Here is an 18210-nt window from a genome sequence, read left to right on the forward strand (position 1 = left end):
TAGATTTATACACCTGTTGCTTAGCAAAACCATGGCACAGCAAAGCCATATGTCTGCTCACAAACACATCTGAATCTCTGCAGTCTGATTTGATTAAATGAATGGTAATTTTCTTACTCACATCAACACAGTAACATAGTATTAGTTATCTCTATTAAAGCAGCAACTCATTACTAGGCAAGGGCACCCGATAAAGGAACACTTTAACAGTGCAGAGGCATGTCCTATGACCAGGAGTCAATCTTCACTTGCTTTCTGCAGCCACAAATCAACAGTATTGCTGAGTGTACCCTTGGGCAAGTGAGTTGACCAGTTTCCCTCTTGTCCTTTCTCTGAAGGGTGGTAACAGACGGTTATGTACCTAGGGAGAGCTATGCAGCTCAAAAATGCTGCTCAACTGAATGGGGGCTTTGCGTATAATGAAACATGTGTTAACCTCACTCACTGGAACTGAGCTGATTGCTCTCTGAACAGGCGACCTACAGGAAATTTGTGCACTTCAAAGTGTTTTAAAGAGAGAAAATAAAACAAAATTTCAGAGTAACTGCAAAATGTGTAAATCTGTAAATCCGTCCATGGCACAGTTCTCAGAGATTTGCTTAGAGACAGGACTTTTTCTGCTGATGCTAAAATACTTACCAATGTTCAACATAGCTCCATCCCCTATTACTATCTTTCCAAGAGTGGCCACAGCACAATAGTAAGTACCAGCATCGGAGAGACTGAGACTGTTCTTGTAGAGATTGTAGACACAGCTCTGTCTAGGAGAACCACTCTCACACTGATCACTCCTGTTTTTATAGGTGTAAATCATTACTGGACGAGATTCATATGAGGTGGGTCTGAACCAAAACACACTGAGTTCTGCTGAACTTCTCTCAGTGAGTACGGTACACTGCAGAGTCACTGAGTCTCCTGGATAAAATGACCCAGACATCGAAATTTGTTGAACTGATATGTAGCTGGATTGATGATCGCCTAAAAACAGGTAACCCAATCAACAAAGTTTGTATTAAACATTCAGATTTTGAAGCCAAAATATTAAGAATAAATTTTATTAGTTTCTTGCTAAATGTGAGATAATAATTACCTTTCACAGCCAGAAATGTTCCATTAGAAAACTCAGTCTCATACAGGGATCTTTTTGCACAGAAGTACATTGCTTCATCTGATGGAACTGTTTTTCCGATTGTCAAAGACATGCTTTTCTTTGTTTTGTTTAATCTGAAACGTGAGTCCTCGAACTCCTTATAAAACAAGGGATTCATAACTTGATTTGTCACCACCACAACTTGAGGCTTGTTTCCCACTCTTTGTTTGTACCAAAATAACTGGTCATTGCTGGTTTCTTCTGGGAAAAAGCAGTGAAGAGTCACAGCATCACCGAGCTGAGCAGAAATCACTGTACTTGTCTGATAAACACTCATAGCTTGTGCCACATCTGAAAATAAGAGAGGAAGCACAGACAAAAGATACATCTTCATAAATTTACCATATGTGTTTCCTGAAAAAGTCATCATGAAGTTGAATTACAGATCTTGAAGAAATGGTGTCAGAAATGGTAAGAATAACAAGAGAGGTACTGGTAGTACTACTGCTAGCACTTCTATTAATTACTCAAATGTTCATTTGTAATATTGTTGTCAGAGTTTAAACATAACAAATTAAAAAAAAAAGTGTAAGTAAAGAAGTCAAGAGAAATTTTATCAGTTTACTTTAACTGTTTTAATTGTTTCTGGACCACTATGGTACTTACGCATTTTCTTGAGAAGTAAGATGACAACCCACAGTATGGCCATACCGATATGAAATCCCTGTTCTTTTAGAGTGCTTCATGCATATGATTAAATCTTAACCAGAATCACACGAGAAACTGACAGATTACACCAACTTCACAGCAATGCCTCACATCATTGGTTAGAACAATGAATGATACTTCCTGGTAATGGTATGCTTAGCTTATACTACTACACTGTTGCTGTTACAAAACTGTAGCAACTGATGAATCTGTTTAATTTCAATTCAATTAGAACTGCAGAACAGCAAGACAGTTTGAACTGTGGTGGGCAAAATTACAAAACTAATCTCATGTTAATATTATACAAGTACAAAACTAAAATGTAGTTAATATACACTCCATATTGCTGCAGTAGAGCTGTGGACTATCTTCACTTTACATCAAATCCTAACCCTTTATTTTATGTTTTCATTTCCTGTTTTCATTCCACTAAACCTTAACTAATTAATTCTAATATGCTGTTCTCTGATGCCGTGCTATTATTATTATTATTAGTAGTAGTAGTAGTAGTATTATTATTATTATTACCACATGCTCAGATAAGGATAAAAAAAAATCTAATTTTATAACATTCATTTAAAAGCTGCACTGGATCTTCATGCACTTATTGCTTTGAGGACATTTGTAGTGTGTCTTTTAAATGATGCATTTAGACTGTTTGCACTGAACTTTCCTTGTACATTATGCATTCGTTCTTGAACTAAACAATGCACTGTTTAGTATTCAACTTTGTTGTATTTTTGTATTTAAACATGACCCTCATTAGTAAGAGTTATGGTGTAATGCGTCAATATCCCTTCTTTAACTTACTAAAAAATAACCCTGTTTCCCACATTAACAATAATGTTTGAATAGATGATGTAAGCTATTGCCCAAGTTAGATCTCTATTTTTACTAGCCCCTCTTTGCTTAGTAATGCTGATATTTGTGGAGCATTGAGATGTCCAGCAGGAATATGATGGAGACTTTTTACGCAGCAATTTATACTGGGCTGTTGATTGTGAAACTAAATGTATGAAAATCACACAGGCTACACCCATACTCAGCCTCCCCATGCTTTATACCCAGCCACAAGCCCAGAGATTGATTTATAACAGCCAGAAGTACCCTATCTGTATATTGTCATGCCCAAAAATGACTACACTCATCAAGTTATCATCGCATCATCTGCACCATCTGATCGCAGTGTGCTCCCCTCCTCAGATCGCCTTAAAGGGCAGCACAATGGCGAATTGAGATCAGTGGTGACCACGATTCGAATTACAAATTCCTCCACTCACACAGATCACACACATAGCAAAAAAGAAAAATCAACCCAAGCGACACAAAGAATTAGCATATGAACTTAGTACAAACCCCATGATCGCACTTGACCTTGGAGTATTACAATTTCCATTTAAATACGGCATTTGGAAGTATTCTAAATTAATTAATGCAAAAGTACTGTGTTTGGTGTCTCTAAAATGGATGTTGTGGAACCTGTTATGCTCATGCTATTACATAGTTCCTAAGTTAAAACAAGTTATTTAGAAATATTTAGACAGAGGTCCAACTGACACGTCTCAGGGGGAGACACACACAATGGGATAGCAACCCCACTTTCTCAAATCAGTTGAAAACCCAACATCTTGTTATACTTATTAGAGTTGTAAGAGCATTCAACAAGCGATCAGTTTGCTTTGTCCTCGATTAGTCCCCCTAATTCTCTTCCTTGCGAAGAACTATCACTGCAGCCTCTTACTGGTTTTTATTTCTTGGTTCTGGTGTATGTTGTGGTTTACATTTAATTTACTAATCTATACTAATTTACAAATTTATATCTTATTCGACAACACATTTCATGATGTCCTGTTTGAATTTAAGTGTTGAAATAAACGTTGACTTTCGCTTTGCATACTCCAGGAAGGTGACGAATCATAACTTAGTTTAGGCCTACTAAATGTAGTAATCCTTGAACCTTGTTATCTGGTTGAATTTGAAAACTATTATTGCACTGGCTTTTTAATGATATCATTTAGTGTATTCTTAGGGTAATGAGGTGTCATTCTGATTAATTTCTAAGTTCAGTGTTCACTTAAAAGAGTTGTTCAATTTTGAGTAACTCAGTTTTGCACAAAGTAGCTGTATCTTCATTATTTATTTATTTATTTATTTTGTTACACATTGGTGTGTAGGTGTACAAACTGTAGACCATGTCAAGCCTTATAAAGTGAGATATAACAAATGATCAAGGGACTTTTTCCACAGGGCTTCGGGGACTAACCAGACAACAGAGGGGGCTGGTCACAGCTAACATGAGTGAAACTGGCTTTGCAATGGTACTGAGAGTGGGAGTACTTTTCACCTGGAAAGTAGCACTTCAAAGGAAAAGAAAAAAAGGCTGCAGGAAGATGCAAGGCCTAAAGCGCCCTTTGAAACATCAAAGTTACTACATGTCCTTCTCTCTCTCTCTCTCTCTCTCTCTCTCTCTCTGTCTCACACACACACACACACACACACACATACAGACACAGTGACATCCTCTGTTTCCATTATGTTTTTCTTACAACAATAACATTTGTACTACCATACTGATTTATACTCACGCTGCATACGCATGAAGTGGTATCTTTGTGTTGCGACTGGTGTATTTATAGTTTTAACTTAGTGAGTTATAATATGCATGGAGACAAACACCAGCCTCACCACAGGGATGCTGTTATCTCATGATTAACCATGCTAAGTCACAATGAGTAGATATGCCATACAGTATATCGGTGCATTCAGCTAAATAGGACACCAAAAAAATCAATATGCTCTCACAATTATTCTTTAAATTAATGGTTTTCATTACAATAGACAACATATTTTTCAGTTTTCAGTTTTTCTGCAGTTGATGTTAGCTCTACACAGAAATGATAGAAAGAAGCACATAAGTGAAACACAAAAAGTTTGAATATATGTAAAACAATGTTTTACAGTAGATTGCCAAATCAATCTCTGTTTCTTCTTCTAAGCTGATGTTTATTCCAAGAGACAGCAGACTGCGGTGGACACAACAGAATAGGTTTGTTGACTTTTTTACTGGTTATATCATGTATGCATTAGTGAAGGAAATGTGTGTAAAGAGCCTTGTTTCTGTAAGTAATGTTGAGATTAATGACCACAGTGCTTCATTTGACCTCCTCAGTTGAGTGTAGCCCAGGGTTTGCCAAACATCAGTACACTATTTTCAGCTACACTAGACTATGCTAGTCAACACAGACGATGACACAGGATGTGGTGAAAGGCTTAGGGAGGCTTATGCATTTACTACAGAGACAGAGAGGCCATAGTGAGTGTACAACCACCCATTCTTGTAGTTTTGCTGATAAAAATCCAAATAAAATATTGTTTTGGGGCATTTGCATTTCCAGACTAGATTGGATTGCATGTGAGATCTGACTGAGCACACATTTTGATGCCAGTTGTATCTGAGACCTTCATATAATGCATCACTGCGCAAAAATCTTCCTCTCCCATTCTCTCTCATTTTGAAACCATGGCAAAAATAGGCACACAAAGTGCAAACACACTGATATTCATTGTGATCAGATTTTGATTGGGCAAAAATGGCGTTGGAAGGGGGGGGGGGGGGGGGGGGGGGGGGGGGGCTGCATAGTCACTGAAATGAAAGCATCACCTAGAGAAATAGAGGGGGAAGATTCAGGTTGAGTTCTAATAGTGAAAACCCAGTTTTCTGTGTGTGTAATTACACTGTGCTAATTGTGTAACCAGAGCAAAGGTATATAACCAAACACACTAAGAACAAAGAAGAAAGAGTGACAATGTGTTGATCAAGAAACTTGAAAGGAGCCTAAGATATGTCACATGCAGGTGAATGCGCTGAATATCAAAAACTTCTCAGATACAATAGTTAACATACTACTAAGCATTAGTTAATAGTGTCTGAGCCACAATGTCAGAAGTAGGATGAGGATTATGTAGAGAATGTTTATTGCAATAACTCTCAATAATCATTTATACTTGAAATACATTATGCAGAAGAATAAAAAAGTACAGAGATGTAGGTATTCTGCCTGAGGCTGACTAAACATCTGTAAAGCTTGAAACATCAATACTTTTCCAAATAACAAAAGAAAACAAAAAAACCCAAAAACAAACAAACAACAACAAAAAACAGAGAATATTATAATAAAATTCCAAATCTTGTGTCCTTAAATCATGCATTTATTCAAATGTTAATTTTATTTCTTATTCTTGTGAAGGTCAATCTGTGTTGAGTTATGAACACAGAAAACTGTTTGTATTTTCCATTTCTGCAACAGTGCAAGGAAATCATTGTCAGACACTGCCAGGTTAGTTACAATTTAGCACCACCTATTGGCAAAAGTGGAGAATGGGTCATCAGATTTTGTACATATGTTATACACACACATTATCTATCTATCTATCTATCTATCTATCTATCTATCTATCTATCTATCTATCTATCTATCTATCTATCTATCTATCTATCTGTCTGTCTGTCTGTCTGTCTACCTGCATACACACATACATACATAAACATGTTCATTATTTAGAATATTTCACACCAGAGTACAAATACTCTTGAGGGAGCTTGTTCTTCTTTCTTCCTTTCTGGGCTTTTCTCATGGAGAAACTCAGGGCTGCATAATTCAGCATCTCAGCTTCAGTACTCTGAGGTAAAAAGAATATTTTATACGGAACTGTGTTGTAACCATTACTATCTCTCTCAGCTCTTTTACTGTGTCACTACCTGATCACTGGGCTGAACCACTGCTGAATCGTCATGTATTGCTTCAGACTGCAAAAAGTTGTCTCTGAAACCTGGAGAAATATCAAAATACAAAACATTAAGATATACTGTGCAATAGGCTTTTTTGTGGTTCTTTAAGGATACTGAAAATCACTCACTTCTGCAGTGTCCACACTTTGTCTGCTTACAATTCTGAGAGACTTGAAGAATAATTACAAGTACACACAAACACAAGGCCACTGACAAGCCGAGAACTAAAGGAAACGAAGACGACGATGAGAGTGAAAAATAGAAATAATGACAGCAGTTTCACTCATTTATAGGACAAAAAGTATGCCTTTCTTTTGATGTTGACCACTGCAAAACACCGTGTATTTCATCTATTTGTTTTACTTTCTTCACTTCATTTGTGACTTTAAGTATTCTGAGTTACTTTCATTTACAGTGGTGTTACTTGTATGAAGTGGTGTTTTTTTTCCCAGGATTGATGGTTAGTCGAGAGAGAGAGAGAGAGAGAGAGAGAGAGAGAGAGAGAGAGAGAGAGAGAGAGAGAGAGAATGTCATAGTTTACTGATGCTTTGTTTGACTTTCCAAATGACCTGTCTGACATCGATACTCCCACAATCTCTTACCCATGGGAGTATCTGTTGTGCAACTAATTAAAGTAATCTGAGTTATGTGATTAATGAATGATTAATTAATTGAGGTATTGCACAGAATACAAGAGAATAGCACATGCCAAAATCCAGATTTGTTCCTCTTCCAATAAATATCTTTCCACAGGTTGCCACTGCACAGTAGTATGTGCCAGCATCAGAAAGACTGAGGTTGTTCTTGTAGAGATTGGAGACACAGCTCTGTATAGGAGAACCAGTCTCACACTGATCACTCCTGTTTTTATGGGTATAAAGGATTCTTGGATGTGACTCTTCTGATGTGGATGTGGATCTGAACCATAACACACTGAGTTCTGCTGAACTTCTCTCAGTGAGTACTGTACACTGCAGAGTCACTGAGTCTCCTGGATGAACTGACTCAGATACTGAGTTCTGTTGAACTGATATGGTGCTGGATAATCGATGATCTAAAAGTACATCATGTCCAATTAGTTACGATCAGTGCTATAATGATTTTCTGTAGTTGTAGGGAAAGTAAATTAATGTGCTCTGGCACCTGTGTCTCTAAGACATAATGACACTGTTGTAAATGTTACCCTTACTACATTCTATGTAAAACGCAGTCGGCATAAATGAAATCCATGTCGTTCATTACTATTGCAGTTTGCTCAACAGATAATAAAAATATTACCTTTAAGAGCCAAAAATGTTCCACTCGAAAACACAATCTCAAAAGTGCTTTTCATACAACAAAAGTAGGTTCCTTCATCAGATAGAGTTGTGTTTCTGATAGTCAGAGACATATTCATCTTTGTTTTCTTCAATTTGAAACGCTGGTTGTTGAACGCCTTTGAAAAACATAGGCTCCGTCATTGCTCGTGATACCACTACAGCAGTAGGCATTTTCCCCACTCTTTGTTTGTACCAAAATATTTGGTCATAACTGGTCTCTTTTGAAAAAAAGCAGTGAAGAATTACTGTACTACCGAGATCAGCAGTTATCACTGTATTGTTCTGATAAACTCCAGCAGTGCGTTCCACATCTTGTACAAAAAATAAACAACAAAAAACAAACAAACAAAAAACCCAGGAAAACATCAGTACCAGTACCTTAAACTACCACTTTTAAAATCCTAACATAACATGTTCACAGGGAAGAACTGAGTGTTTAATATCACATCACGGTTTCATTTTGCAGCAATCGTGTTCTGAAGAACTTAGATTATATACAATTCATGTCAGACTCATCTCATTGGTTAGAAGTACTTCCTGTGAACTTTGCTGTGTCACGTACATGTGATCTAAAAGTTTAGGCCTATGGTCTGTCAAGACTCTACATGTGTACAATCTGATGCAATTCAAAAATGATATGTTTGTGTCAAAATGTCCAAAAATAAGGCAGATTATTTTTACATATGTTTTAATTAAGCAAAAGCATTGTGAATTACAGTGTGGAGTAAACCTGTTCTCAGTCCCAGTAAGCCATTCGACAGCAAAGAACAGCATAGTTTTTAAAGGTTAAAAAGAGCTTTAAAGTTGCCAGAATTAATACTAAATATCTTTTAGGTATTAGGTATCTCTTTTCATGAACAGAAGGTGGCTACTCAGTCTGACTGCACTTGAAGTCAGTGCCATTTAGGTCACACTTTGTGTTTGTGACTGTGGATCGTGACTCACTCCTTATATGCTGCTTTGACATTCTGCTGCTAAAAAGCATTAGCAGTTTCAGTTGGACAGTCCACAGGTGTTGTCACATGAGATTTTTTTTTTTTTTTGGGGGGGGGGGGGGTAGTATACTGTGATTACTCTGATACAACTGAAACACTAGTCTGGTCTAACTTCAAGTACTTTTACCAGACATGTTTAGACCTATAAGGCAAATCATCAGAGAACCCTCACAATGCTACAGTATTATTCCTATTATTGGTAGAGAATCATTTGTGCCTTGGCTTCACCCAGCAGCCACGTTTGCTCTGGCTTCTCATGACCCTCATGAAAATATTTAAATTATAGGATGTGTAAGCTGTTAAAGAGAAGTTGTATATGGAAGCTGTTTATTCCTATGTCATTCATAAACAATAAACTGCTCGTTTGTGTTTTTTTTTTTTTTTTTTTTTTGCAAAAGCGCATTGGCTGCCGTTATTGAGTTATTAATAAACCTGGCTATATGCGCATGATATAATGCAGTTCCAACCATCAGTTTTGGTCACTGAATTGCTCATTGATCACATCCATTGTTCATCACTAAAGCGACACAGAGATGTTGCTTTAGCCGCAAAAGAAGTCGATGTGGAGCTTCCACACATACTTGCAACTGAGTCAAATGATTGCCATGACACATCATTCATGATAATAATAGTAATGAGATAAAACTAGAGTCTGACAATGGCACAGAAGTAACTGGAAATTACAGAAAAAAAAGAATCAAAGAAACTGAACCTTTGTCAAAAGTAGAAAAAAAAGTTGTTACATTGGTTATGCAATACATAGAAATCCATGAAAATGTAGGTACAATCCCCTTTTGACCTTTCACTTTTCCTTTATTTCGGCTTCCATTGTTGTGAAGAGAACTTTTTGATAATCATCTGAATAAGGGTTCTGAAAAAAGATACAGATATGGATATAGATAAAGATATAGATAATTTGGGAGAAGAAGTGGAATATGTTTGTTAACAAAAACTGTACTGTACTGTACTTTTTGCACTGTGGGTCCTGTCACATGAAATCCAAAGACTACTACTACTGCCAGAATCCTTGGTTGACCTCATGCCTGGAGTGAGCGTTCATGTCATTTTCAATGCTAAATGAGTTTTCACCCAGCATAGACACTTAAATAAATTATTTAAGACAGTTGCTGTCTCTGGCCAGCAGTTTAAGGAATCACAGTGACTGTTGTCTCTTTGGCAGGAGTGACAATATTTACTGTCTGTATTGTTGCTAGGGTTATGTCAGTGTCACCCATCAATTTTATATCTAAAACTGAAGAACTGCCTTTGAATAAAAGAAAGTTTCATCCATATGATCATCTGTAAAATCATCATTTTGCGATAAGACAAGCAAAGTTATAAAACCATTTGTTCTTGTTCTGTATCATAGTACATAAACGCAATCTTTGAAGGAACAACAATGCTTTCTACATGTATGGACTGTATTCACATTTAATATTATAGCCTCTTGTAATATATGATATCTTGATCTCTACATAAATCTCACTTTCTAAACAATTTGTACGGTTCAAGCATGAGCTTGGCTGTCAGCAAACATCATAAACCTAGAGAATCTGGCTGACACCATTCATTCAAGTATCAACTTTTCATTGAATCCTGTAATCCACCCTTTCACTGAAATTAATTGAAGAGTTTTTTTTTCTCTGGCTTAGAGTCATATGATAAAACTGACAACTGTGAAAGAGATGCAATAAGTAATTGACTACTAGTCATTAGCTCTGGTTGTGGTACATGTTCACACAGCCAAGCTCATTTGCAATTAATGAGAGAAATCATAATTTATCACTACCTGCATACAACAAGACTGACACTCCCATCTTTAGTCCACACTAAAAGCAAACACAGCTGTATCACATTCAGTTAGCACAGTAACTGTGCTCTCCCTTTGTCCCATGTTTGTTGCAATGTTTGTTGTGATCAGTGTTAAGGTAGAGAAACTGTGCTACTCACATTTCTCTTCTTATTTCTGGTACAGAGGAGGAAAACAACCAACATGGAGCAAACAATTAAGATCCCAAACTGAAAAATCACAAGCAGGATAAGAGTTTTATCTGTTGACGAAAAGAGAGAGAGCAAAAGTACTTGTTAAAGCCAACATTTAAATTTATGCTATCATATTATGCCTTTCAGTTCTTTTTAAAAAGAACTCAAATTCTTGATTTCAGATACATAACTTGGTTTGTGGAATGATGTCCTCATTTGAGGTAGTTGCTAGTACTGTAATTCTTTGGAGATCACCAACTCATGATTAGTAACAAATTTTATTTTTAACAACACAGATGTCCTTTCATCCAGAAATGCCATAACAGCCTTATATGAAAAAAAAAGGTTAAGGTTCAGGATGGTAACTGTAATTTTACACACAACTCTTCCAACAGTTATTCCAAATGAGGATGACTACTATTGATTAATTTCTTGCAGAAGGCTTTCATGACAAAGGCAACGTAATCTCACATAAAATAATTTCAAAAAGGAAAACATTCCAGAATCAAATATAAAGTTTCACAAGAGTGAACAAGTTATTCAGCCTGATTAAAGGATATGTTTGAAGGATTAATTAAATTTCAAATTGACTTTGTCTTAGATTAGAATTATTGACAAATTATTTTGCTTTTAAACATATTGTTGAATATCATATCAAAATCCAAGAGCCTCTGGCATTCATTTGCGAAAAATGAGAAGAATTCAGATGATATAAGAATCAGGAGCAAAACAAAACATGCAGCCACGCTTCACAAGACACCTTAACTGGGCGTTGGCAGGATTGAAAAAGAATTTGCAATCTTTGTTAAAAACTAAAGGTCTGAATGTACATCTAATTAAATCACTGGGGCATTTTGCACATCTGTGTTTTTGTGTGACTTCTATGCCACCCTGCTTGGTGTACAAAACATATGATTGCATTTGTTTACAGAGATTTGTGAGGCCAGACTGCAATTGTTGATCAGGACTTGATTGTAAATAGAAACACATTTCATTGCATGGACTTTGAGGGACTAAACTTTCTTGTACAGAAGTAGAATTATTCCTTTTACAATCCACCAGTTATCCTACACTCGATTATGGTTACTGTTATCATTTTGCATAGCTGATAGCTGAAACCCAAATGGGAGTAGAGTATAAGGTTTTGGATTTGAAATGTTAAAAGTTTCATCAGACAGGCTAATAACCAGAAATAGAACGTATGACTAAATTCAAAACACAATATGCTGTTTATACATTAGGTTTGTTCACATATACATAACAGAGGAAAGCAGTCCTTTACCTTCTACATTCTGTTCTTTTGAGATGATCAGGTTTGTTCCATTTCCAAACAACACTTTTCCACAGATGGCCACAGCACAGTAGTAAGTTCCAGCATCAGAGACACTGAGGTTTCTCTTGGAAAGGTTATAGACACAGCTCTGCAAAAGAGAACCATTCTCACACTGATCACTCCTGTTTTTATGGGTGTAAATGATTCCTGGATGAGATTCTCCTGAAGTGGGTCTGAACCAAAACACACTAAGTTCTGTTGAACTTCTCTCAGTGAGTACTGTACACTGCAGAGTCACTGAATCTCCTGAGTGAACTGATCCAGACAACGGACTTTGGACAACTGATATGGCTGTAGACGTTTGATGACTGTTATCTGAAATAATGCAATAAAGAAAGAAAGAAAAAATGGTATTTCTATAACATGAATTAGTAAATGCGAGAAATAATAATGATTTTTTTATCCACACATTGTTCTTGATTGTTAATCAGCATGTCAAAATGTGAACATACCATCCCTATGCATTATTTACTTCATTTATATATAAATATAAATTATTTATTTATTATTCATTTATGTATGAAATTAAATGTATTACCTATTAAAGCCAGAAATGTTCCCTCTCCAAATGTAATGTCATATAATATCTGGGTCCCACAGAAGTATGTTGCTTCATCAGATGGTTCAGTTTTTGTAATAATCAGTGTAATTTTGCCCTTATCTTGTTCAGCTCTGTAGCGTGAATGATCAATGTTGGGATATGTAGGACGTGCGTGTGGCTGCATTTCCACTACAACCTGAGGCATTTCTCCCACTGTTTGCTTGTACCAGAAGAAAGCACGACCTGAATCTCTGGTTGTAAAGCACTGAAGAGTCACATTTTCTCCAAGTGCAGATGTGGTGATGCGATTTGGCTGATGAATACTTCCAGACTGTATTTTGGCTGTAGAAACTGTACGCAACAAAAAGAGACGATATTAAAAATGACAATATTAAAATTCTTTATTGCTGTGTTGTGAATGCATGTGAAATCCTGCTGATTCTATTTGGGGAGAGATCATGTCAGTTTGTCTCATACACATTTTGCATATGTGCTTGTAAGGAAGCATTTTACCATTTAACTTCAAATTGAAATGTACTGAAACCATTTGGAGAAATATTATGAACAATTTCACTGCCATTCTTCTTACAGAAAAATGAAGAACAGAAAAATGAAAAGACATATAAATATGACACGATAGTGCAATTTTATAATTGTTAAATTGTCATAGTAAGACATGCACTTACACACAGAGATGAGAGAAATTGTAACGATCCAGCAAATAATCATTTTTCCACAGAGCTTTGGTTTGTTTCAAATAGTATCAGTCTGTCCAACAGTGTGTGAGTAAAGATAAATGGTAAGAGAAACTCAAGATGAACAATTTAACTGGCATATTTCAGAAACTTACCTGATTGGCCAAGGTGAGGATATGTAACTTCCAGCTTATGGTTCCAAGTGCATGACAAGACTTCACACATCTGTGGCAGGTTTTGAATAGGTTTGTCCTGTGTGTAGGTGTGACTCAAAAGTTCATCTATGTCCATTTTGAAATGTTAAGTGTTCCTTCTGCATATCTATCTTTAGCATATTTAATACATGTTATCAAACTATGAGACTTTGATTTCAAACATCAAACAGTGGAGTCAAAGAAGTAAGTACCAGAAGAAAAAAAGCAGTGGTTGAATTTAGGGATGACATAAAATGTTTGTGTCAAAACAATCATAAAAGCCTTGTTATGGCTGTGATGTGGGGTGTGTTCTTTTTGTGCCTCTTCCCAGGTACTGCCCTCACCCGTGCTTACTGTTGCACTGAGTGATTAGGTGCACCGATGCTGAATTTTTCACCAGGACCAGTGCTAAATTTTTCACCAGGACCTGGTGACCCAGTGGGCCAGATGGCAGTATTCTGGCTGTGTGTGGTTTGTCGCTTTTACAACAGCGATTAGGCTGTGTGTGTGAATTGGAACTTCTATAATAGCGATTAGGCTGTAGGCCTATGTGTGGATTATAACTCTGTAAATATAGAACTTGAGTGTACCGAGGTCAGTAACTTCATACATTTACCCAGTTCGGTTTTCTTCTTTCTCCAGAAAGTAGATTTTGTTTTGTTTTTTTTGTGGTCTGTTGTAACCTTTTATTTGTGACAGAAAAGATGTCTATCCAGGGTGTCTGCAATAGCACTTCAAAACAAAAAGCAAAACGCACAGTTGGAGACTTCAAAGCCACAATGAATGCATCTCTCTCTCTCTCTCTCTCTCTCTCTCTCTCTCTCTCTTTCTCTCTCTCTCTGTATCTCTGTCTCTCTCTCTTTGTCTCCTACTGACACACACAGAAGCAGTATGAAGTGGTTGCTTCATAAGGTATTAAATGGAACTCATGTCATCTGGCTCCACTATCCATCCTTCATGAAGTGTAAGAATTTATGCCCTCTGAAGTGCTTCTTTCACAATTGTACTCAGCTGTGGCATGACTGCTAGTAGCTTTTGTGTTACTGTTCACATCACATCAGTGTCCACCTGACTCTTTTATCTGCTAATGAGTAGTTTCCGACCACAGTATTACAGTTGACCTACACCCCAGCTGTGCTTTCACTTTCAAACATATAGTTGACGCACTAAAGGTAAGTGAAATAACCAGAGAAAGACAACAAGGGATGTGGAGAAAGGGGGAAATAATAGGCTCATATTAATTCAGCTTGCAAAATTTTCAGATTATTTACAATGGAGTAAAAAAAAAATGGACCATTCACTGATGTGTGGTAATATCTGAAGTGTCTTAGAGCTTTACTAACGTCACTTCCTCACTTAACGCAATGCACATATTAGGAACTAAATCAATGAGAGGTTGAAGCTTTGTTCTTGAAGTACATACCACTGCCTGGTGCCACCACAGAAGAACTTGGTACAGCTGTGTAAGCTATATGAAAGCTGACCGGGGACATTTATATGGCATTATACTGGGTCTTCATAGAGTGTTCTTTTTAAGTCTGTTTAGGCTGCAAAGGAAAATGGACTTGATCATGGACTAAGATGGCGTCGCGTGTACATCACGAGGCTCAGTGTCTTACCAGATTTAGCAACACAGTGTTAATTTATCTGGTTGTTTTCTATGTGTTCACCTGATTCAGCTATGCGAACTTCACATACAGCAAACAGACACTTCTGGACCCACAGAAGTACACCTACATAGTTTTGGACTATCCATTCACCTTTGATGAACTACCACCAGAGTTAGAAAGGACACCGTGGTCTGGCGGACTACTCTCCCCGACTGGAAGTGTCCAGCGCCAGTGTCGAGACCGTAAAGAAAGAAGCGTGGAGGTCTGCATGCTAGGCTAAAGATAAATCCACACTGGCCAGCACTACCTAGCATCTTCCTTGCCAATGTACGGTCTCTAGCGAACGAGCTGGACAAACTAAGGACTTTGACCCTCACACAGAGAAGGCTTATGGACTGCAACCTCATGTTTTTTACGGAAACATGGCTAAACAATGACGTCCCAAACAACGTAGTGGAACTGGAGGAGCACAAAGTTTTCAGGGTAGACAGAACTGCCGTAGCAACAGGTAAAAGTAGGGGCAGTGGTTTATGCATCTATGTGAATAAATCATGGTGCACCGACTCTGCCATTGCTGACACTTATTGCTCTGCTGATCTGGAATACCTGATTATTAAATGCAGACCTTTTTATCTACCGCAAGAGTTTTCGTGCACCATTGCTGCCGCAGCTTATGTACCACCAGATGCAAAAGTAGCCATGAAAGACCTCAGTGCCACTATTAGCAACCTGCAATCGCTGCATCCAGATGGGGCCTTTATTATTGCTGGTGACTTCAATCACTGCAACCTGCATACCATGCTTCCACGATTCTATCAAAATGTCTCATGCATCACAAGGGGACATAAAACCTTGTATCATGTCTTCACAAATGTGGCTGATGCCTACAAAGCCACACCCCTCCCCCGCCTGGGACAGTCTGATCATTTTTCATTGTTCCTGCTTCCCAAGTACAGCCCGGTCATTAAATGTGTGAAACCCAAAATGAGGACCATCAAGACCTGGTTGGAGGGTGCTGACTTTGCTGTTCAGCACCAATTCCAGCACACAGACTGGAGTGTGTTTGCTGCCCATGCCACCACAGACTCTCAGACATTGACATTGACACATATACCATCTCTGTCTTGGATTACATCAACAAGTGTCTAGACAACACAAAAACAAATAAAAGCTTTCCCCAATCAGAAACTCTGGATGAACGGGGAGGTTCACTTCCTGCTCAGAGCCAGAGATGCAGCCTTCAGGTCTGGAGACCGGGAGGCTTACAGCTCAGCCAGGGCCAACCTGAGGAGGGGAATCTCCCAAGCTAAACATAGATACAAACAAAGGCTTCAACTCCTCGGACCCCCGACGCATGTGGCAGGGCATACAGACTATCATGGACTACAAACCACCCAGTACTGTGCCCCCATCCAGCTATGCCTCCCTCCCTCACAAGCTCAACCACTTCTACGTTCGCTTTGACTGGGGAAACAAGGGTGAACTGCCTCTCTCACTTTCCAGCTCTGATGTTAGCGCCACCCTGAGCAGGTTAAATGTACGGAAGGCAGCTGGTCCAGATGGAATACCTGGCCGTGTGCTCAAAGTCTGTGCAGCGTAGTGCAGCTGGGGTCTTCACGGACATTTTCAATCTGTCCCAGGCCTAGGAAGTTGTCCCCACAAGCTTCAAGACTGCCAACATCGTGCCAGTGCTGAAGCACCCCACTGCTATGGCCTTGAATGACTTCCGCCCAGTTGCACTCACCCCCATCATTGCAAAGTGCTCTGAGAGACTGGCTTTAACTCAAATCCTGTCTGCCCTTCATCCTGGATCTCCATCAGTTTTCCTACCACACCAACAGGTCAGCAGAGGACGCGGTCTCCATGACACTCCACTCTGCCCTGACCCACCTAGACAGTTCCAACTCTTACGTCAGAATGCTGTTCATTGACTTCAGCGCAGCATTCAACACTGTGATTCCCTCAAAGCTGATCTCCAAGTTTAGCCAGCTTAGTATTAGCACATCCCTTTGCAACTGGACTCTGGACTTTCTGACTAACAGACCCCAGTCTGTTAAGTTAGATTACCTCTCCTCCTCCCCTCTCACCTTGAACACTGGCATGCCACAAGGCTGTGTGCTGAGCCCTCTTCTGTACTCCCTCTTCACGTACGACTGCATCCCTGTCCATGGTTCCAACACCATAATCAAGTTCGCAGATGACACCATGGTGGTAGGCCTGATCAGAGAAGACGACGAGACGGCCTACAGGGACGAGGTCGAGCACTTGGCCATGTGGTGCGCCGATAACAACCTGGCCCTTAACACCCAGAAGACCAAGGAGATTATTGTGGACTTCAGGCGTGCTAGGAGCAAAGCACATGCCCCCATCTAAGCTTCAAGCTTCAAACTCCTTGGCGTCCACATCTCTGACGATCTCACCTGGTCCCTGAACTTCTCCATCCTCATCAAAAAGGCACAACAGCGCCTTTTCTTCATGCGGAGCCTTAAGAAAGCTCATCTGTGTTCCAGGATAGTGGTGAGCTTTTACCGCTGTACCATCGAGAGCAACTCACCAACTGCATCTCAGTGTGGTATGGCAGTTGCTCTTCCGCAGCAGACCGTAAAGCACTTCAGCGGGTGGTGAAACCTGCTCAAGGGATCACTGGCACCCGTCTGCCATTGAGAACATTTACATCAAATGCTGCCTGGGCAGGGCGAAAAGCATCATCATCACCATGTATAATACTGTACATACTGTAAGATATTGCATCACTTATGCTTAGTACTCACTTATACCTGCACTTATCTGTAAATAATACTATGTGTTTGCACTTCTGGTTAGATGCTACTGCATTTCATTGGCTTTGTACCTGTATTCTGCACAATGACAATAAAGTTTATCTATCTATCTATCTATTAGTTTTATCCCTTGTGCTCACTTGTAATAAACTCTGGTCTCTGGTCTTATTATT

General features: G+C 38.6%; 2 protein-coding genes across 2 annotated transcripts; both read right to left on the reverse strand.

The window, feature by feature from the left end:
• Positions 1 to 237: 237 nt before the first annotated feature.
• LOC115818253 (uncharacterized) lies at positions 238 to 7983 on the reverse strand. The gene is made up of 6 exons (XM_030781626.1): positions 7866 to 7983; positions 6558 to 6628; positions 6373 to 6478; positions 1091 to 1441; positions 640 to 978; positions 238 to 332 (listed from the first exon to the last, which is right to left on the reverse strand). Exons 1-6 carry the CDS (start codon positions 7981 to 7983, stop codon positions 238 to 240), a joined length of 1080 nt encoding a protein of 359 aa, XP_030637486.1.
• A 1720-nt stretch (positions 7984 to 9703) lies between these two features.
• Positions 9704 to 13744, reverse strand: LOC115818346 (uncharacterized). Its single transcript, XM_030781738.1, has 5 exons — positions 13609 to 13744; positions 12749 to 13109; positions 12167 to 12516; positions 10852 to 10952; positions 9704 to 9772 (listed from the first exon to the last, which is right to left on the reverse strand). The coding sequence occupies exons 1-5, from the start codon at positions 13742 to 13744 to the stop codon at positions 9704 to 9706; spliced, it is 1017 nt and encodes a 338-aa protein (XP_030637598.1).
• Between the last annotated feature and the right edge of the window lie 4466 nt (positions 13745 to 18210).

This window comes from Chanos chanos, chromosome 1, assembly GCF_902362185.1.
Source record: "Chanos chanos chromosome 1, fChaCha1.1, whole genome shotgun sequence".
Lineage (NCBI taxonomy): Eukaryota > Metazoa > Chordata > Actinopteri > Gonorynchiformes > Chanidae > Chanos > Chanos chanos.